Source organism: Colletes gigas, unplaced genomic scaffold (assembly GCF_013123115.1).
Source record: "Colletes gigas isolate AHSC1104 unplaced genomic scaffold, ASM1312311v1 Colletes_gigas_Sc00020, whole genome shotgun sequence".
NCBI lineage: Eukaryota > Metazoa > Arthropoda > Insecta > Hymenoptera > Colletidae > Colletes > Colletes gigas.
The window spans coordinates 2,799,054-2,819,432 of record NW_025106649.1 but is presented as its reverse complement, the minus strand read 5'-3'; the positions used below and the strand labels follow the sequence as shown (position 1 = coordinate 2,819,432).

Below are 20,379 nucleotides of genomic sequence, written 5' to 3'. Positions count from 1 at the left end.
CTAGATATAACAAAGTATTCTAAAATGGCAAAAGCACAAGGTTCTTGTTGCAACTAACCTACACTTATACACAAAAGTATTCATCTATTGACATTTAATATAACAAATAAATAAAACGAACGATATTGTGGATAAACCAACAGATTAATATTTTAATTCACATAAAACAATTGTTTATATTTACCAAAGAAAAAGAAATAAAAATAATTTCCGTTCGTTTTAAACAAAATATCATTTTCATTTTGTGTATTATTTCCTACAGTCATACATTTAATACATTTTTTTTATACGAAACTTATACCAAAATTTTTAAAATATTATAAACTGTTACATTAACTCTTCTACAGTTTTGCTTTTTTTATTTTAAATGTAGCACCTAAACAAAAATGATCGCTTCCGAACGCAAAATTGGGTATTGTAGGCAAAGCGATGCACTCTTCTGCTGTTGGTAATCTATATTTTTCAAGAGGTTCCAAGTTGCTATAAAAAATGTAATCAACTGTAATCCATGTTCCTTGATTAGTCGTAGCTTCTTGTTCTCCTTCGTGTGTTTGGTGTTTATACACACTATGAAAATGGAACGGATGTGTGAGAGTGCCAGAACAGAACTTTGCACAATAGCCACGTACAATTTCTATTATTTGAAGATCAGTCATATCTGGATTCACATCACTATATATCGAGGAATCATTGTCTGACGTATTTTCCTCTGAGATGGGATATTCGCTATTTTCTAGCTGTAAATGATATAAAAAATTAAATTTCAATGATAGTAGAAAAATCATCTTAACATTAACATGAAAATATGAATTCGAAAATTGTTAAATACCCTGTAATTCATGTTTAGAACAAATATTTCTATCGTTGACATAGATTTTAATTATTACGTTTAATAATGATTTGATGATCAAAAACTTGAAATCATCATGTTCCTTTTTGCATTTCAAGATTTATAAACAATAAATCAGTAAAATTTAATAAGATATGAGTACAGAATATTCAATTTTTAATGCTGTTTCACATTTTTTAATGTTTATTTATCGTTAAAAGAACATACCATTACTCTAGCAGATCCTTCTCCACATAATCTTTTTTTCAAAACATTTAAATGTTGACAATTGTCTGTAACGAAGAGCCGAGGCGGAATTAATGAATTTGAAAGAGACCGAAACTCTGTCTCCTCCAGATTTCTTCCTTTTCCTTGATACTCAAATATTCCTTCTGTAATGAATTTGTAAACTCCGGAATATGGTTCTAAATTAAAATCCCCTGCCAGTATAATTGGTAGATATTTGGCGCCCGTCCTACATCGTATTTATAAGTTGAAGATTATACGAAATTTTGTATTACAGGGTGTTCGGCCACCCCTGGGAAAAATTTTAATGAGGGATACTAGAGGCCAAATTAAGACGAAAATCAGAAATACCAATTTGTTGATGGAAGCTTCCTTAAAAAGTTATTAACAATTAAATTCAAAAATTTCAAATCATTCTGGAAAAATTATTTTCAGTTGCGGGGGTCAATTACAATCATTTTTGGTGAATAGATATACCCCCGAAATCTTGCGCATTTTCAAGAAAAAAATTCAGTACGGGCGGAAGTTTAAATGTTAATAACTTTTTAACGAAACCTCGGTCAAGAAATTGATATTCTTGATTTTCGTCTTATTTTGGCCTCTAGAATCCCTCATTAAAATTTTTCCCAGAGGTGGCCGAACACTCTCTATATAAACTTTGCAGTGAATTAAATTTCTTTTGCAACTAATTGAACATCGAAATATTTAAAAAATTATGTTAATAAATTTCAAATTACTTTTATAAAAAGTACCAGAACGTTCAAATAATTTTCATTTATATTACAAATGTGTTATGTGGATACATGTAAAAATTGTATTGAAAAAATATTATGTACTGTAATCAATTCAATATCATTTTGGACAATAGGTTTTAAAAGTACAAGGATATTTTCCGTCTGTTTATAACGATTATGTAGGTTTCAATACTGCAGGTAATTTCAGACAAATTCAATTAAAAGAATTTTTCAAATTTTCACAAGAAACACATATTTTACATTATAACTTTGGTAATTTCTTGAATCAGATTTTAATTAATTAAAATAATTACTTACAATGTATTCTCCAAAAACGCAATTCTTTCAATTTCTGCTAAAAAAAGTTGCATTTGTCCCAGTCTTACATCATTTCGTTTAGGGTTGTAAAGTAAATGAGTTGTGGCAATCACTAACTGTGTTGCAGGACTTTCCTTCACTGCTAATTTTGCAATGATTCCAACATTGTCTCTACTAAGGAGTTCTATTCCTGATTGATAAAACTCAACCTTTGCATATTCAAGAAGGACAAATTGATCAGAGCGATAAAGAAAGAGCAGACCATCTTTTTTATCGTTTGTTTTTTTTTTATATAAATAATTATAACCCAACTCTCTGAATGGGACCAGAAACTCCTGCAAGTGTTCTTCTTGCATTTCTTGAAGACATATTACCTAATGAAACAGATAAACTTGTTAACAAAATCAAACTATTTCTTATATGATCTATATACTCTCATTGAGAAGTGAAACCTTGAAATTATAAGTTTTTTTAAACTATATAAATGAAAATCACACGAACTTACATTTTGTATTTATTTAAACATAGTTTAGAAAGCTTTTACTAATCAGCTTACAATACTATTACACTATCAGAACACTATAGGAATATATGCATGATTTTCTTATATCCTTAGATCATATTTAGAATTAATGTCATTTTAAGTGACTTAATTAATATCTTTTTAATATAAAGTTGATTTTATTTGTTAAACATATAATTATTCTTGAAAAATATATAATTTCTTATAATTTTATGTATTAGATTGAAAGATTATTCTAAATTGTACAAAAATTAGTAGCTCATTATGGAAACTAACATTAGCTTGTGTTTCTAAAATCTCATGTAAGAGAAATTGTCTCCTTGTCTTCCAAGATAGTGCTCGTTTGTCATGATGTTTATACAAAAATGAATAAGTTTCTAATAGGGACTGGGCCAGAATGTTGAAAGAAAGTAGTCTTAGAATAAAATAATCTTCAGAATTAGAGGTCATCTTCTCTGGAATAATTACACAATGAGTTTTAATTTTTGTTTTATAGTATAAATACTAACATTACCTTTCTTTATACGTTTCCATTGTCTCATTGCTTTATACCATTGTCTATCAGCCAGATACTTATCTTTCAAACATACTGATGTATCAACACATGTGTTTGTCTCAAGAGCAACTGGTTGAGAATCACTTTCACATGACATTTCACAACTATTGTTGGAATTATAATATGTTTCCAAATATGGATCCATTGCTGCTTGATTAAATTTTTGTTGTGCTGTGGAATTTTCCATGGTTTTCATCAAACACGAATAAGTTGATATAAATATATGAGATATTGACACTTTTTTACAAAATTTTCTTAGAAGTACTGGCTTCACTGCTACTCCTGACATATAAGGAGTTGAAATTGAAATAGTATCATAGTTATAATTCTGCAAATACAATAAAATTATATTTTAATCTCAATTTTTAAATATTCTGCTTAAAAGTTTAAGTATATTTAATTACTTTCTATTTTACTTTTGTTATTTGTGTGGTTTAAACAAGGGATGTACAGTCACGAGGCTCGCAGATTTTGAAACTTAATTTGAAAAAAAAAAAAAATAAAATTGATATACAGTATTATCCGGATAAATAAAACGATTAACTTCTAGATAACCCAAATGAAAACATTTCTAATATAGTTTCTGTTTAATTACCGCAATTGACCTGTCTACTCCTCGAGTGGCCGATGTATAAGAAAAATATTATATTCTTTAACCATAATAATTAAATAACTATACAGGGTGTTCGACCACTCCTGGGAAAAATTTTAAAGGGGGATTCTAGAGGCTAAAATAAGACGAAAATTGAGAATACCAATTTGTTGATGGAGGCTTCGTTAAAAAATTATTAACGTTTAAAGTTCCGCCTGTATTGAATTTTTTTTTCGAAAACGCGCAGCATTTCGGGGGTATGACTATTCACCAAAACTGATTGTAATTGACACCCGCAACCGAAAATAATTTTTCCAAAACGATTTGAAATTTTTTTTTCCGTCGAAAAATTTCACACTTTCTCGAATTTTTTTCTAAAAAGTGAGTAAGATTTCGGGGGTATGTCTATTCGCCAAAAATGATTGTAATTGACTCCCGCAACCGAAAATAATTTTTCCAGAACGATTTGAAATTTTTCTTTTTCGTTGAAAAGTTTCAGCACCTACCCGATTTTTTTTCTCAAAAATGGATAGGATTTCGGACGTAGGTGTATTCACTAAAAATGATTGTAATTGACCTCCGCAACCGAAAATAATTTTTCCAGAACGATTTGAAATTGTTGAATTTAATTGTTAATAACTTTTTAACGAAGCCTCCATCAACAAATTGGTATTCTTGATTTTCGTCTTATTTTGGCCTCTAGAATCCCCTAATAAAATTTTTCCCAGGGGGGATCGAACACCCTGTATACCACGCATACAAATTTATTTTTTATTTTAATTGGAATTCCTTTGTAAACTGTCTTTGTTTGAAATAAATTCTTTTATTTACACTTAAGGATAAATTATCTACGATCAGTAACAGATCTAAAAGAGCTCAAAGTGGTGGGGGATCTAACAAACAATTGCGAAAGAAATTTGAGAATCTCGTCTTTAGAAATTATAAATAGAAATAGGAATATTGAAGTCTTAACGATAAATATTTGTTAACGAATAAAAAAATTATTTGAAACGTTTCTTTTATAAATGGGGGAGTGAGCTTTAACCTCTGTAACCGTCATTGTTTACTATACAAAAAATTTCTTTGAACGTTATATTATCAACTGGCGAATTAAATTTTTAACGAACAGTTTACATAATTATGAAATAAGATATTAAACGATTAATAAATTTTGTTAACATTCAAAATGAGCATGGTTCTTAAAACGTGCATTTCCTTAAAAAAAAAGACAAATTTTTAAAAATTTTTCATTATTACAATAATACTTTCCTTCTTTATACACATAAGATCTTGTTTGGATTTATTTTCATCAGGAAAATTTCACCTGCCTATTAATAATACACTCATGAAGATATAATGCGAAATATAAATTTATTAGTTTACATTAGTGGCTGGATCACTCCACGCTAAATCGTTCACGTTTTTCCCTCGATATCTGAGAATTTATTAAAAATTGAATATGATGTAGATCATACAATATTAAGGGTAGTTTAAAAAAAATAAGAACCAAATTTGATATTCGATTTTTTTATTTGAAGCTTTGTTTTCATCGAACTATCTGGGTATTTCCTACAATATTCTATCATTATCAATGTTTGTAAATATTAGAACGGATAGATAAATAAATCACATTGCGTAGTTGAGTAAACTTCAAATTCGATTTTCTCGTAAACGAAGCCTCCAACGAAAAAATTATAGTATACCATATTTTTTTCTCTAGTCGGTTGTACTATGATTCTTCATCTATCCTATATATTACAAAAACAACTTGTTGTTAACTCCAATGGTAATTTTGTATTTCGAATTTTTTTCAAATTTTTAAAAACGTGATCACGGACCTGAATTTAAAAAATACAAATTTATTTATGATTTTCAACGTTGGAAAATTGAATTTTCATTCAGGCTAAAATTGATTTAGAAAGATCCATTCTTTCCAAATAAAACTGAAGAAAGCTTCTCAATCAAAATTCCTAAGTATAACGCACTTTCATAAAAATCTTAAATTTCAGAGGCTTGTATTTTTTAAACAGATTCAAAACCAGCAAAATGACGACTTAAACTACAAGTTTGAATAAAATCCTAGACATCGAGGGAAAAATGATCGATTTGGCATGGAACGATTCGAATGTTACACAGACGTGCGCGATATTTCTTTGAAGTTCAGCTAGCCTGTTTTTGTTTTCACAACTACAACAATGCACGATAAAATTTTGTATATTGCATAATTATTTTTTTATCATAGCTGTATCTTTTTGAAGTGCCGATTTACTACCCGCCTTCCTGGTAACCACCAGTGAACCAATTGCGATCCAGATGTAAATAGATCTTGTTTGATTTTTCGTATAATTGTTTTTTCTTCTCTTTCAGTTAGCATTTCTGAACGTCCAGAATGAGGCTTATGAAAGCAATAAAATAAATTGAAAATATAGAATAAAATTCTTTCTTATAATACTTCGTCTTCGTTTACATCATTATACTGATGTCCAGCTCGAATACTATTATACGCGATACCACATATTTTTTAATTCGATCTACTTTAAAATGAAACTTCGCATTGAACTTATAATGTTTAATAAACAGAAATAAGTTAACTTCGAAGCGTGTCATCTTGTTGTCTCGCAGTGTATGTTACCTATGTTAACAGAGAAACCGCACATGCTAAAAAAGCAGCCATAACAAGTTAACCGTCTTTAGATGTAATGTAGGGCCGACTTTTCGTCGCCTCTGTCACCTAACACAGCAGTGCGCTTAGGCGCGTAGAATATAAACAGAGATAAGACGGCGTGCCAAAAGCGAGCCTTTGGTGTGAACGCCTGTGTGCGTATATGAGTGAATGCGTGTCAAAACGTGAGACGGAGAAAAAAAGGCTAAGGGTTCAATTGAGCCGAGGCATGCAACCCGATATAATCTATTGAGAGTTAGTGTAATTTATATGAATAAACGTATGTTTAGAATAGTGTCTTTACCGAAACTTAACTGGTCACATCTTTTCCCACAACACCTGATTTCACATCAAACAAAAGACGGATAAGGCAAAAGTAACCCTGAAAACGTGGACGAAAGTAGGGGAGAATCGCAGGTGCGCAGCGCGTCTGACTTGAACAGCGTCAACGATTAGCCTATCCGAATTCCGAATTCCGACAGTTAGCGTCAGTACGATTATGCCTAGCTACAGCACTGATAAATCAAGAGAAACGAATGGCGGCAAAACATCGTGAACGTATCGGAGATTAATATTTTCTTGACCTGTTCGAACTAACAACCGTTCCGACACTTGTTTTTGGATGTTTTCTTTTGTGAATGTCTACCAAATCCGATATTACGTAGCAAATTCATATTAGATATATGGTGCTTCGTAAAAATTCAAAATCAATACGTAAACATTACAATAATCGACTCATTTTTTAAACTTGATCGTTTAGACGAAAATATATTCAGGAAACTCTCCTCCATTTTTGTTTTTCTATTTCAGATTTATGTTTGGAATAACTGATTTTATATTAGATCATACAGTGGATATTGCAGATTGAAATTTGTGTTTTACAGTAATATTGCTAGCGACTAAACATCATAATTTCAATCAAATTGCGAAACATTACTTCAAAAAATATTTAATTTGGAATGAAATAATTAATTTCATAAACACACGGTTGAATTTGTTATTGGAAGAAATACCACTTGAAATTGCATAGTTAAATATTGTAATTATGTACTTGTGTTACTTTAATGATATTATCTTAAAATGTTAATTCGTAAGAATAATGATTATTCTGTTAATATAAAAATAATTAAGTTACTCTGAAAGTTTATGCAGATTTTTATTAATTCTTCGACCAATAGACAAAAATCATAAATGTTTCGTCTAGAGAATTTTGTCTTTAAACAAGTTCAGTTTTCTTAAATAATATTAAAATTTGTCATTATATAGTTTGTAAAGACATGGTAATTTAAAATTGTAAAGTGTGGTTTTTAAGTGGAATAGAATAAGATGGCAGTCATTTGAATGTATTACCTAGCAGTGTTATAAAATATTACACCTTACCTGCTAGATAATTCTGGATGCCTTTCTTCAATTACTGCTGTTTTCAATGACTTCAGCTAACTGAATTGTTAACATTATTTCTCCATATTAATGGTTCCATTTTTTAGAAAAATTTGATAATATATACTCCTTTTCCAAATCCATGAAATGTAGAACATAAATAGCTGTAGATGCAAGCCAACTTTAAAAGTGATCAGTAATAATACATGATGCTTAACACGTTCGTTGCGAAATGAAAGATGAATTTTTCTTCGGAATCGGTTGACTTTTCTTTAATTTTCATTTGCCACGGTAGTTATTTTCATATAATGAACCCAGTAATGAATATATTTGCAAAATAAAAAAATGATTTTAACCATTCCCTTTGAGGAAGTAAATTTACATCCTCCCAAAGACGGAAAGGAATGAAAATTATTTAATCCTTTAATACTAATTTAAACAATGCAACCCACTAGGGTATCAATAATTTTATGATATAAAATTTGTTTATATTATCATTAAATAAGGGATAAATAAAAAAGAAAAAGTATGCAATTAATACATTATTTATTCATAAAAATAACAATATATATTATAAATTTTTTTTAGTAATGATAGTTACATCTAAACAACAGTATTAAAAATTAAAAAATATAAACAAAGTCCTATTCTATGTTGACTTGTACTCAGCATTTTTGTAGTCAATTTTAAAACAGTTTTCAAGAAGTTTCCTGTTCTCTATCATAACTCGGGCAGCAGGTACTCACTTCCGATTTGATCTAAATTATTATATAGTCATTATTGATAAATATTATAAAATACGTATAATACAAAATAAAAATATGCAATAAAAAAACTAATAAGAAATCTTACCCACAAGTTACAGACAAATTTCTGGCAAAAAATATTCGACAGGAAAAAATTCCTCTGTAAAAGCTGTAAAAAATTTTAAATCCCATGAAATAAGAGTACAAATTATCTTATAATCATTAATGATAAATATTACAAGATGTTCATAATAATAGATAAAAATTAAATATTGCTTACCTCAAATAAAATTTTTCTTCATTTAAATTTCTATTTAAGATTATCCTGAACCAGTTACTCATAAACAAATAACACTGCTCGATAGTTATACATTAATTGAATATGACTTAAAAATAATAGGTCTCAGAAAGCAAATACATTCTCACCAAAAAATCAACGCATATGAAGGTAAATCTATCTTTTCCGCAACGAACGTGTTAACTGTGGTCTCTTTTTATTTGACATTGTAGTAAATTATCCATTTTTTATTACCTATACTCACTTGTTTGAGTAATGATAATTTTCATATATGTAATAAATTGCAAAAAAAATACAGATCAACAAACCATTTGTAATGAAATCATAGAACACTTAAACATGATAAATGTTAACAGAGATAACAAATAACATTGTTTGCTGTCTTATCATATAGTTTTGCTTATATTTAATTAATGTCTTTATCTGATAATTACCAAGGAAATGCTGCTAGCAAAGCAGAATATTTAATAACTTAAAACTAAATTTGCACATATTATTTCACTAGTATCACCACATATCAGAATATATTTTACTAATACATTTCCATTAATTATTAACCAAATGCATTAAGTGTTAAAATTAATTACTAAAACCTTTAAGAATTTCAATTTTCAAACAACCATATCAACACCTAATGCAAATCAACATAAACTTTCTAAGTAACTCAATATGTATATAATATTTATTGTATACCATCCTTTTTATAATTAAAATCACTAACAGTTTAAAAAAACACACGTACGTAATTACTTGATTACATAATACTACACGATAAGAATTAAAATCTATACGATATTAATTACCCAAAGATAATGTTGTCGTAAAAACAATTATTATTTTAAATTCTATTATACAGAACAAGTTATTTATAAATATTAATAAATATTAGTTTTATATAAACATATTACCCTAAAACACTTTTAACCCAATTTTACAGTTGCAGAACATTACAAATATATTCAAAAATATAAAAAGATGATTTTAACTACTTACAGAAGAAATATCATATTCTGATTTAAAAATCAATCAAAAGTTTACAATTCTGTGTGTGCATAATATTGTTAAGATATCTTTTCGTATAGTTTTATGATTAGTATTCAATTTCATATTATATAGTTTTAGAATAGAATTATAGGACCATAACCGTCATATATTATAATTCTTGTTTTACATTTTAATTTAATTGTAGATAATGAAAAATTTATTTGTAGTGTGAAGTATTGCGCAAAAATATTATAATGATAAAACCTTGAAAATTTGTGTAAATTACCGAAATAACTATGCATTTATATACATAAAACAAGCGTCAAATATGAATGATAAAACCGAAAACATATACAGCATTCGAAGTAAAACAATAAATACGGAATTGAGAATTTAGACAGTAAATTTGTATTGTGCACACTTTTTATAAACAATGTCACAAAACTATAAAAATAATTGAAGAAAAAGAATTATTAATCTAATTGCGCAATGCAAAATCACACATAATAAATAATAAAAAAGAAATAAGAATCGAGCAATAAATAATTACCTTAGCTTCACGACGGAAGAATTTACAAGAGATCTCAAGACCCGTTCTGTGAATTTTCCGTAACAACCTGCTTACTGTATTCATTTATTTACAAAGCAGTGGAGATATTAATACATGACTGTGCGTAGGTGCATAGGTTAGGTTATGTCACTCGTTGTCAGTAAAGGTAGGAATGAATATCCCTGTAGCCTATAGCAAACAGATAACGTAGTATGGCGCACAATAGGCAATTGAATTGCCGCAATTCACACAATGATCCGTTTTCAAATTCTATAATTATCCAATTGGATTGAACATTTATAATTTCATAAAGCTTGTTACCTAATAAGCAAGTGATGTTGTAGATAACATTGTAATATTATATACATAGTATTATTATATATACATATTCATTATTCGTATTTGATAAAGATCTAATATTTAACAGACAAAATTTATTTTTACATCCAAATAATTATTACAAATGTGTATTTAGTGCGAACGATATTTCTATGATTTTTATACTAAATCGATTTTTATTTCTATAAAAATTGATTTAATTTCAATTCCTCCAGGAAAATTTTCTTTTGCTAGTGCATATATTATTATGTAAGATGGATTAAAGGTATGTATGCAAAAGCATGAAGTAGAAAAAAATGTCACAAAAAGTCTATTGTGTAAAACTTCTTGAAAAGAAATAAACTCAGATTGCATATTCAAATCAAGTTGGATTTCGCGTTTGAAAATACCTTATTTGGCTAATAATAATTTGCTAAACTAATTATCCATTGTCGGATTTATATAAATTCATAAAGCGAGTATCGCCTCTCTCATATCTGCTTAAATTCATGAATCTAATCGTAATTGACCGATCTCCCATCTACTAGAATCTATAAATCATCTAAAATCATAAACATATTCGTTATCACATTTTCGTGAGATTATTTTAAAGGCTGCATTGTCCTCTAACTGATGGTATAAAATCAAACAGAGGAACATGTGACAAATTGTTACTGAGTCGCCGTTTTCGATGAAATTTTATCTTTTCTGGCGACAAATTTAATTACGTAAGTAGTTTCTAGATAAATTCATTTATTTAAATAATATATTAAAAATTAATACATTGTTTATTTTGTTCTAAAATGTAAATCGATTTTAGAATCGATTCATATCACACATTGGTAATTATATACTATAATTTCAATTTTGCAGATTTCCGCAACTTTAAAGTACGTTGGTGGGGGAAGGTCACTGATTGTAAAATTGCAATTCATGCGAGCATTGGGTTGCCTTTTCTTAGGGGCACTTCAATAAAAAGCACGATAAGAAAAGTAATAGACAATTACGCTTTTTAATATGTATTATACTAAAGGGAGATAAAATATTCTAGGTTATAGTCTAGAGTCTTAAGTAAAAGAAAGTATATTAATAATAACTATATCTTGCTAAATTTTCTTTCATATTGAATGTTAATAAAATTGCATGAACAAAAGCAATACAAATACATTATGTACCAACGTATATAAGATATTGAATACTTATTTAATAAACAAATAAAACTTTCAAACTGTATTGATTATCGAACTTCTCAGGAACTATAAAACTTTCAAGACAATCTGAATTTTCAAGACTTCTAAGGCTTTAAATCACATTTAAAATAATTCGATGTTTCCACCATTTTATAGATTCAAAACGATTCAAACGTTCCAAATTTCATCACTAAACATAAGCGTCGTAAGCCAAAGTGATTCTAGTTTTTCTGAAAGAAAGTTACTAAGTTCAGCACCAATCCTGTTCACATTACAGTTGCACGGAAGATGCAAACCTTCTGATTGGTAGAATACGTGTCATAGATCTAATCTTACCAATTGAAAGCAGCCTTACTCTTCAGTGTGTCTGTATAGTATGACCAGAATCCTTTAACAAGTGTACTGGATACAATGTATGTTTTTCCGTCAAAGGCATTCTTTGAGCTTTTAATGCTATATAATTTTGTTGACATTGTACGTGATTATATACATTGTTTATAAAATACACAGAAACGATTAATCGTTATTTTAATCTAGGTAATAAATCGATAAAAGTAAGTAATTTTTGTCATAGAATATTATGAAATTATAACCTAATCTAATTGTATGATCTACATTCGTTCACGAAAGTATTTGAACGCTTACGTTTATAACATCTAATTAATAAAATATGCATGTGTAACTAAAGCATTTGATATAATATGATACATATAACAAGGGATGATAAGACTACATAAGCGAAATTAGAAAATAATAAACAATATATATATATATATATAGTATAACCAGAATCCTTATTACAATACATTTATTGTAAACACGTACTAGAAGTAACTCGCAAATGTATTTGAACTCTGTTAGTTAAAGTTTATCAGTGAATGTAAACCTCAATATCACAGAATGTAAACAAATATTGCTCAGTTAATTGGTAATTACTCGGAAGCAAACAGTATTCAAAATTTCTATTATAATTTTCGTTATTAACGATATAACAAAATGAATCACAAGAAATTCGAAACAAGCAAATCATTAAGAAAGTTAATAGTGAAGTGACATCAAGAAGGCAAACCATACAATGAAGTCGTACAACTTGTAAAGAGAAGCAAGTCGCTGTTCATTATAACGTGAAGAAATTGAATTTAATTTTTGTTGTATTAGATATTCTTGTATTGCTTATTTATTTAATTAAAAAAATTTTCACAATTGATGAATTATTTTCAGAAATAATGGAATCCGATTATGATGAAAATCATGGTGGTTGGACTGATGAAATGGCCAGAACAACTGAAGACTGCGGTGGAGAAGATAGCTTTGATAATCCTCAAGAAATATTAAATGAATGTTTAGACAAGTTTAAAACACCTGATTATATTATGGAACCTGGCATCTTCATGCAACTTAAAAGGTACAATATAGCTTTAAAACAATATAATTTATGTTATCTGAAAGTTCGTATGTTTGTATCTTTTAACAAGGATGGTTAGCAATTGCTCAATCAATTTGTTGACTTTGGATTTGTTTGGTTGTGCAAAATATAATCTGATTACATTTATTACAATATGATTATATGTAATCACACTGTAATTACGTGATAATCACATGATAATTAAACAATTATTATAGGCTTTAAAAACATACAATTATGATTACACTGCAACTAGACATTTATTATTGGATGATTACATGTCATTGTATAATGACAAATGTAATCAGATTACATTTTGTTAAATTTTGATGTGGGGTCGTCAAGAAATGGTTTGTTCTGCACATCACTTCATGGGATTCAAGCCCCTCTCTTGACCAAAATGGAATGCTGGACAGACGAATTTAACAATTACAGCTAAAATCAAGTGTTTTACAATTAATGTGCTTTGCGTGTCGATGCCTGGTGTACTGAGGACACGTGGTCCAGAGATCATAAGCGTGTAATCTATCCCCTGGTTACTTCACCGCAAAGAAGTTTATACTTAGAATTACTTAGCCCTCTTAACATTCTTTGTATCATCACAAAGTGGTATAATAGAGAGATGACTTGATGGCTAGGATTGTCATTATTGGTTGAGTCACCCACAACTACAATTCCATCGCGTGACAAAGGACGTGAACGAAACGTATAGCGACAGAGTAGGATAGGACAAGACTAAAATACTAACCATGAATAGAACAAACATGTATCTCTCATGGTTATGGAGACCCTACTACTATGCAGCGTGACGTCAAAGCGGACCTCTCTAGTGGAAATAGGGCGGCGCGAAGACCTTCTCTCCTTACCCTTGCCCCGTTTACTTTGTAGATGCCTAGCCAACAAGTCATCTCTCTATGGTACTTAAATGATACCATCGTAACGCCAAGTATTATTGTAAGTAAGGATATTTCCATTTGGGTCTTTCCTTTCTGGTCTAGGTTTATATTACTCCAAACTTATCCAGGAACTAGACCTGAGACTGTAGTAATGTAGGATGTTGCATAGTTTCACTCTTAAAAGAGTTGCGGTTGAAAGACCACCATATAAGTCGCCGACGAGTGTGTAACTTGACAAACAGACCATGGCAACAAGTGTCATCGAACCGTCTGCATATCTTCTCTTGGGTAATGCCTGCATCGTGTGTGAAGTTGATCACTAAAATCAGTCAGTCTATCAGACAGAACCGACCTCTGCTCCCAAATATAATTTAACTAACTACTGCCACCTAGTAGTAAAGACATTAATTCGAATTTATTGAACATGTCTGTATCTGCCTCAAAAGCTTAAAAAACACAGCTTTCCTGGGCATAGGACTGAGATATGCCTCAATCAGTACAACTGTGTTACCACACTTGACTATGATATTTTAAGTTCTGGGCACGTTTCTCTTGTAATTCTTTACATCCTTCACATGTATTTTGTATGTTTGCAATCTTGATTCTTGTACCTTCTCCAGATTTTACTTATGTGAACTTAACGTTCGACGAGTTCTTTAATTTTATTAATCTACGATGCAAGGTAATGACAGTGCGAGTGTACATAGAGATATATGTACTTATTGAGCATATTAGTGATATAGCTAATGTTATTCAGAACTTCAATGCATTGAAGTTATTAAGTGTTAGCATACTCCATCTTGTTCTCAGCTAATGGTTGATACGCTTCCTCGATGAATTACTTCGTTTCAATATTTCCTTTATTTTGGAATTTATTACAACAGCCCTTATTTTATAAGAACTGTTTCTGGTCAAGGGGAAAAACACGTAAAACATTCGTTGTCATCTTTATTTATGTATCTACCCGGTGGAGAATCTGCACTTCCCTTCTGTAACGACCGAGGAATGAACTTCGACGGCGTGGACAAGGAATGACATCTTCTCTGCCGTTAACCGACGTAACCTGAGCAATAACGCGAATCATGGGAATGTGCGATTGACGAAAAGGTGTCGCGCGTACCATTCTCGGATATAAGAGCTCTATAAACTGTCATTAAAATTCATAATTCCAAAATGGTACTAAGCTTCCAAGAAATCTATTACGTATGTTATAATAATATTTTATATAATTATTCTTTGCTATTTTATAGATATTTTCAAGCTGGTGGAAATCCTGAGCAAGTAATTGAACTATTATCCAAAAATTACACTGCCTGTGCGCAAATGGCAAATCTCCTTGCAGAATGGCTCATTCTTGCTGGAGTTAAAGTTTCAGACGTTCAAGCAATGGTGGAAAATAATTTAAAAGACATGATACTGAAAACATTTGATCCTAAAAAGGCAGATAAAATTTTTACAGAGGAGGGTGAAGTATGTTTTTTGTACACTGAACTCTGAATAACTTTGATGTTAGATTCAAAATTATCGTTTAATATACGTTTGAAATTCAATGTGTTTCATATTAGACGCCTGCCTGGTTAACAGAAATGATTCAACATCCCACTTGGAGATCTCTTATTTATAGACTCGCGGAAGAATATCCGGATTGTTTAATGTTGAATTTTACTATAAAGGTGATAGTACATTTCAAGATTTAAATATATGTATAGGATATCAGTTTTTGTTTTCAAACTTCTTATTTCTATTTCTTTTTTTTAGCTTATATCCGATGCTGGATTTCAAGGTGAAATTACAAGTATTTCAACGGCAGCACAACAAATTGAAGTATTTTCTCGTGTTTTAAAAACTGCGATTGCTGGTTTTTTACAAAATACGGAAGATTGGCAGTCAAGTATACAGGAATGTGCGGTTAGTAATATTAATATGTTTAAAATATTTCAATTTAATCTTTTTGAAGCAATGAGCTTAATTACATAAAACTGTAAAATACGTTAACATAAAAAAGGGTCGCTCAAGGATGATAATTAATTATTGAGATTTGCAATAGTATTTGAGTACTAGATGAGAGTATATAAAGAAAAAGTTTTCTTAACTTTAAATTAAAATATTCAACGTTATAATATTTACATATAATTTTTCTATTAATAGAAAATGGTATGTCATGGGCAACACACTTATGTTTATAGTCAAGTATTATTACAAATCCTTGCTCAAGAATCTCGTGGCGGTTTTATGATGAAAAGGCTTTCCCAAGAAATTACGAAATGTGCTCAACAAAAGTAAGAAAACATAGTTTTATATATTAATTAATATTACACAAAGTGAAAAGGCACGTAATATAATCACATTAAAAAGCTCAATTTCTTTTGATAATACGAAAATGTCTCTAAAGAGAAGCAAATATGATTGACAGAATTTATTTTCATTTCTGCAGTAACATCAAACACACAAAAATGTAGTTTTCTTCAAAAATACCCATCACTTACAAATGTTGAAAAAAATGATCTTCAAATAAGTAATTTACTATCATAATACTTGTTTCTGAGTGACTAAACAATTTCTCCCTGAAGCATTTTTATGAATTATCAAAAGAAACTAAGATATTGGACTTTTACATTTAAATATTTACTTGTACATTTTTAGTCATCATGACGTTACTCCAATTACAATGGCACTTAATGGGGCTTCAAGTAGTCCCAGTGCATGTCAAGCATTGGCATCTATGTTATCTCGAAACACTTTAAATCCTGCTGATATTAGCGTACTGTTTCGAAATTATTCTACAGTAGAGCCACCCCCTATAGAATTACTACGTAATCCACAATTTTTAGGTAATAATATGCATATATTTATAATGTTGTAATATTATTATTCTTAAAAATGTAGTAAGAGCGTACGAGTTTTTAATTTATTAATCAATTGCAGAATTATTGGTTGATGCACTTTTTAAACCCGGTGTGAAAATTAATCCCGAACATAAGTCAAAATATATATATTTACTAGCTTATGCAGCTAGTGTATGTGATATTCCAGCTAAAAAAGGACATTCGCGTAAATTAAATAAAGATGAATTAAAAACCACTATTCAAGCCATAGAAAAAGTTCATAGTATTTGTAACATTAATAAAGGATCTACTGAATTGATAGCCGAATTACATACTTTGTACCAATGTATAAGGTATGATTCGTGTACATTATACTATCAGTGCTGTTGCTATATTATTATTACTGCATAATCGTAACATGAAAGAAAAGTCATAATGTAATACTTTTATTTAGATTTCCTGTTGTAAGTGTTGGGGTAATTAGATGGGTAGAATGTACCGTAACAGAACCATCGTATTTCAAATTATGCACAGAACATTGTCCCGTGCATCTCGCATTACTTGACGAAGTTGTAGTGTGTCATTCCTTATTACATCCAAAAGTATTACAACTTCTTGTATATTTATTTGAAAGTAAACAGGATGAACTAGAGATACTTGTACAGGTATGAACAGCTGACAGCTTTTAAGTAAAAAAGATTAATTTCATAAGTTAAGTTTTCAACGCGTTAGAATTCTTAAAAAATTACATATGAAAACTCACAGTGGGAAACAAATTAGATTTAAAGACATACTTTACTATGAAAGTATACGGGGGAAAAATAAAAAAAGTTACAAAAACTAAAATTTAAGTAATGGCCTAAAATTCAGCAGAACATTTAATTCTCAGCTGTTTTTTTTTTTTCATTTTTCACTTTTGGTACGATATAATACTTCTTATTTAAAAACAAATGACTAGGTAATAATAATTAATAGCTAATTGCATGTTTTTTTCGGTGCACAGTTGGAAATGAAAAAAATGTTGATTGATAGAATGGTAAATTTATTAAGTAGAGGTTGTGTAGTACCAGTGGTATGTTACATCAAACAATGTTGGCAACGTGGCGATACGGACGTATCTTTAATTAGATATTTCGTTACAGAGGTATTGTACAATTAGTTTTTAAATTGATGTAAATTTATTAAATTATTTGAGCTATAAAAATATGTTTATATTACTAGGTATTAGAAGCAATTGCCCCGCCGTATACTGCTGAATTTGTTCACTTATTTCTGCCTATGGTAGAAGATGAAGAAATCACAGGTACAATGCGCGGGGATAGCGATAATGATCTTGTTTCAGAATTTATTGGTGAGTTTATTGATTAATTTATTGATAGTGTTTACAAAAATTATATATAATATTGAAATTAAATATTCTTTAGTACATTGTAAAGCACATTGTCCTACTGTGAGATGATGTTTCAACAATTAATAAAGGTAGGTTGAATGAAAAAGAATCTTGTAACTTCGCAAAAGATATCTTTACTTCAGATGAACATATTGAGGAATTACCATACATAAATGACTATTTCATTAAACTCCTATCTCTTCTGCCATGTATAACTTATGTGGTCACATATCTTAGAAAAGGATGACTTCCACTCATCTGTGATATGGTTTATACTTTTTCTGCAACAAAAACAGTTACTATTGACGCAATGTAATTTATGTGAATCACTTAATTTTGTGAATTTGTTAATAAATAAAAATAAACCACTCTAACACTTTAATGGTATATTATACCGTTAAATATCTTCGAATTGTTAGTTTTATAGACATACTTTGGCATAAAAACAAAAACTTTTATTTCTTTAACATTTTTTAGTGATATAAATAAATATTGCACGCCTGGGTAATTAATGAATATTTTAAAAACTGGTGTTTTTAATATTCAGAGCAATAGTCTAGAGAAAAATATGGTTATTTAGGAATAACTGCATGTTAAAACCAACAATACAATACTTTTGATTTTCTTCGTTCCTTATGTTAATTATATTTCTATATATATAAGTATATAGAAATATAAATAACTACAGTCTTTTGTATGTCATTTAATATCACTTAAATTTTTTCATGATTTTAGTTTCATGTCACACAGCAAAGAAATGGTTACTTATTATTTATGCATCTTTGCATTTATAAGTGGTAATCCATGCATTATTTCAAAAACAGTTAATTTTACATAGATTTCAAACAGTCACTGAACATGATTATAGACTTACAAATTGTTGTCACTATTGTCTTTCAGCTGTAATAAAAATATTGTTGTATATAGTAAGTAATTTATGGCGTGGATAAGTTGTATTCCTTCTTTTGTTGAAAAAATAGTAGAAAAATTTGAATGCTATCTTGTGGCCCAAATTTTCATGACCTCTTTCTACAGATGCATGGATACACCTAATATAACACTGTTACACTGTCTCTCTTTTAAAATCGAGAACAAATCGTTCCCGGTGTTCTGTGTATATATACTTGGGTAAAAATTGATACTTTCTATTATATTTTAAATCTCTTAATAAAGTACAGTTAAAATATAGTTACACAAATTATCTCTATATAAACCATTAACTAGATCAATGATGAGTAGTATCTACCTCCTTAATTAGTTCACCTTCTCAAATTGGAATTATGCACAAATGAAAAATGGTTCTGTGTTATGGATAAACTACTTGCACACAATTTTTCAAAATTTTCTGAATTTTTGAGTTTATGATATATTAAGAGCATGGCCTAGGATATTCGTTTTGCATAGTAATGATTCTTTTATTTATTTCATATTGCATATGTAAAAATTATAGATAAATTAATTAAATAATATTATTTATTAATATACTTACTGACAGGTTTACCATTTTCCCACTTTGTAAATCTTACGTTTGCTTCATCGCGTTTTAGAGCCTCTGGCCTTAATTCGGGTTTTAGAGCTTGTCTAACAAGTCTTGCAGCTATTTGCGAATAATTGATGTAACTAAAATATAAAATACTGTATTAGATAGGTGTATAGAAATTTCGCTGTTTGGAAGTACGTAAGTTATATAACATTTTGTTAATAATATTAGTATGCAATATTAGCAAAAACGTTTTGTAGAATTTTCTTACTTCAATCCTGCTTGTCTCCACGCAGCCATTTTTATTACTTTTACTTTGAAAAGAAAGAATTTCGATTTAACTGCAGTAGAACGAAACGAACAGATCAATTACTTTCATACGGTTCGTAAGAAATACCTCCCATTCAAAAAGCATGGGCAACTACATAGACATTCCACTTACAAGATGGGCAACACT

At 29.3% G+C, this 20,379-nt stretch overlaps 3 protein-coding genes across 8 annotated transcripts; 1 reads left to right on the top strand and 2 right to left on the bottom strand.

The window, feature by feature from the left end:
• Positions 1–317: 317 nt before the first annotated feature.
• LOC122400734 (protein angel) lies at positions 318–10,735 on the bottom strand. 4 transcript variants are annotated; one of them, XM_043402348.1, is made up of 7 exons: positions 10,419–10,547; positions 7,841–7,969; positions 3,165–3,534; positions 2,927–3,105; positions 2,128–2,501; positions 1,058–1,304; positions 318–737 (listed from the first exon to the last, which is right to left on the bottom strand). In XM_043402348.1, the coding sequence occupies exons 3-7, from the start codon at positions 3,493–3,495 to the stop codon at positions 342–344; spliced, it is 1,527 nt and encodes a 508-aa protein (XP_043258283.1). In that variant the 5' UTR covers positions 3,496–3,534; positions 7,841–7,969; positions 10,419–10,547; the 3' UTR covers positions 318–341. The 4 variants fall into 4 exon arrangements, with proteins under 4 accessions (XP_043258283.1, XP_043258282.1, XP_043258281.1 ...); XM_043402347.1 differs by having other exon boundaries at positions 7,841–8,004; positions 10,419–10,543; XM_043402346.1 differs by lacking the exon at positions 7,841–7,969 and having other exon boundaries at positions 10,419–10,735.
• A 1,571-nt stretch (positions 10,736–12,306) lies between these two features.
• LOC122400942 (negative elongation factor D) lies at positions 12,307–18,662 on the top strand. Of its 2 annotated transcripts, none has more exons than XM_043402735.1 (12): positions 12,307–12,480; positions 13,148–13,331; positions 15,478–15,697; positions 15,793–15,900; positions 15,986–16,135; positions 16,376–16,506; positions 16,871–17,058; positions 17,153–17,405; positions 17,507–17,717; positions 18,056–18,196; positions 18,274–18,403; positions 18,477–18,662. In XM_043402735.1, the coding sequence occupies exons 2-12, from the start codon at positions 13,153–13,155 to the stop codon at positions 18,509–18,511; spliced, it is 1,746 nt and encodes a 581-aa protein (XP_043258670.1). In that variant the 5' UTR covers positions 12,307–12,480; positions 13,148–13,152; the 3' UTR covers positions 18,512–18,662. The 2 variants fall into 2 exon arrangements, with proteins under 2 accessions (XP_043258670.1, XP_043258671.1); XM_043402736.1 differs by lacking the exon at positions 12,307–12,480 and adding an exon at positions 15,144–15,403 and having other exon boundaries at positions 13,225–13,331.
• Positions 18,557–20,348, bottom strand: LOC122400944 (protein stunted-like). 2 transcript variants are annotated; one of them, XM_043402740.1, is made up of 4 exons: positions 20,194–20,348; positions 19,932–20,062; positions 19,317–19,342; positions 18,557–18,723 (listed from the first exon to the last, which is right to left on the bottom strand). In XM_043402740.1, the coding sequence occupies exons 1-3, from the start codon at positions 20,220–20,222 to the stop codon at positions 19,329–19,331; spliced, it is 174 nt and encodes a 57-aa protein (XP_043258675.1). In that variant the 5' UTR covers positions 20,223–20,348; the 3' UTR covers positions 18,557–18,723; positions 19,317–19,328. The 2 variants fall into 2 exon arrangements, with proteins under 2 accessions (XP_043258675.1, XP_043258676.1); XM_043402741.1 differs by lacking the exon at positions 19,317–19,342.
• Between the last annotated feature and the right edge of the window lie 31 nt (positions 20,349–20,379).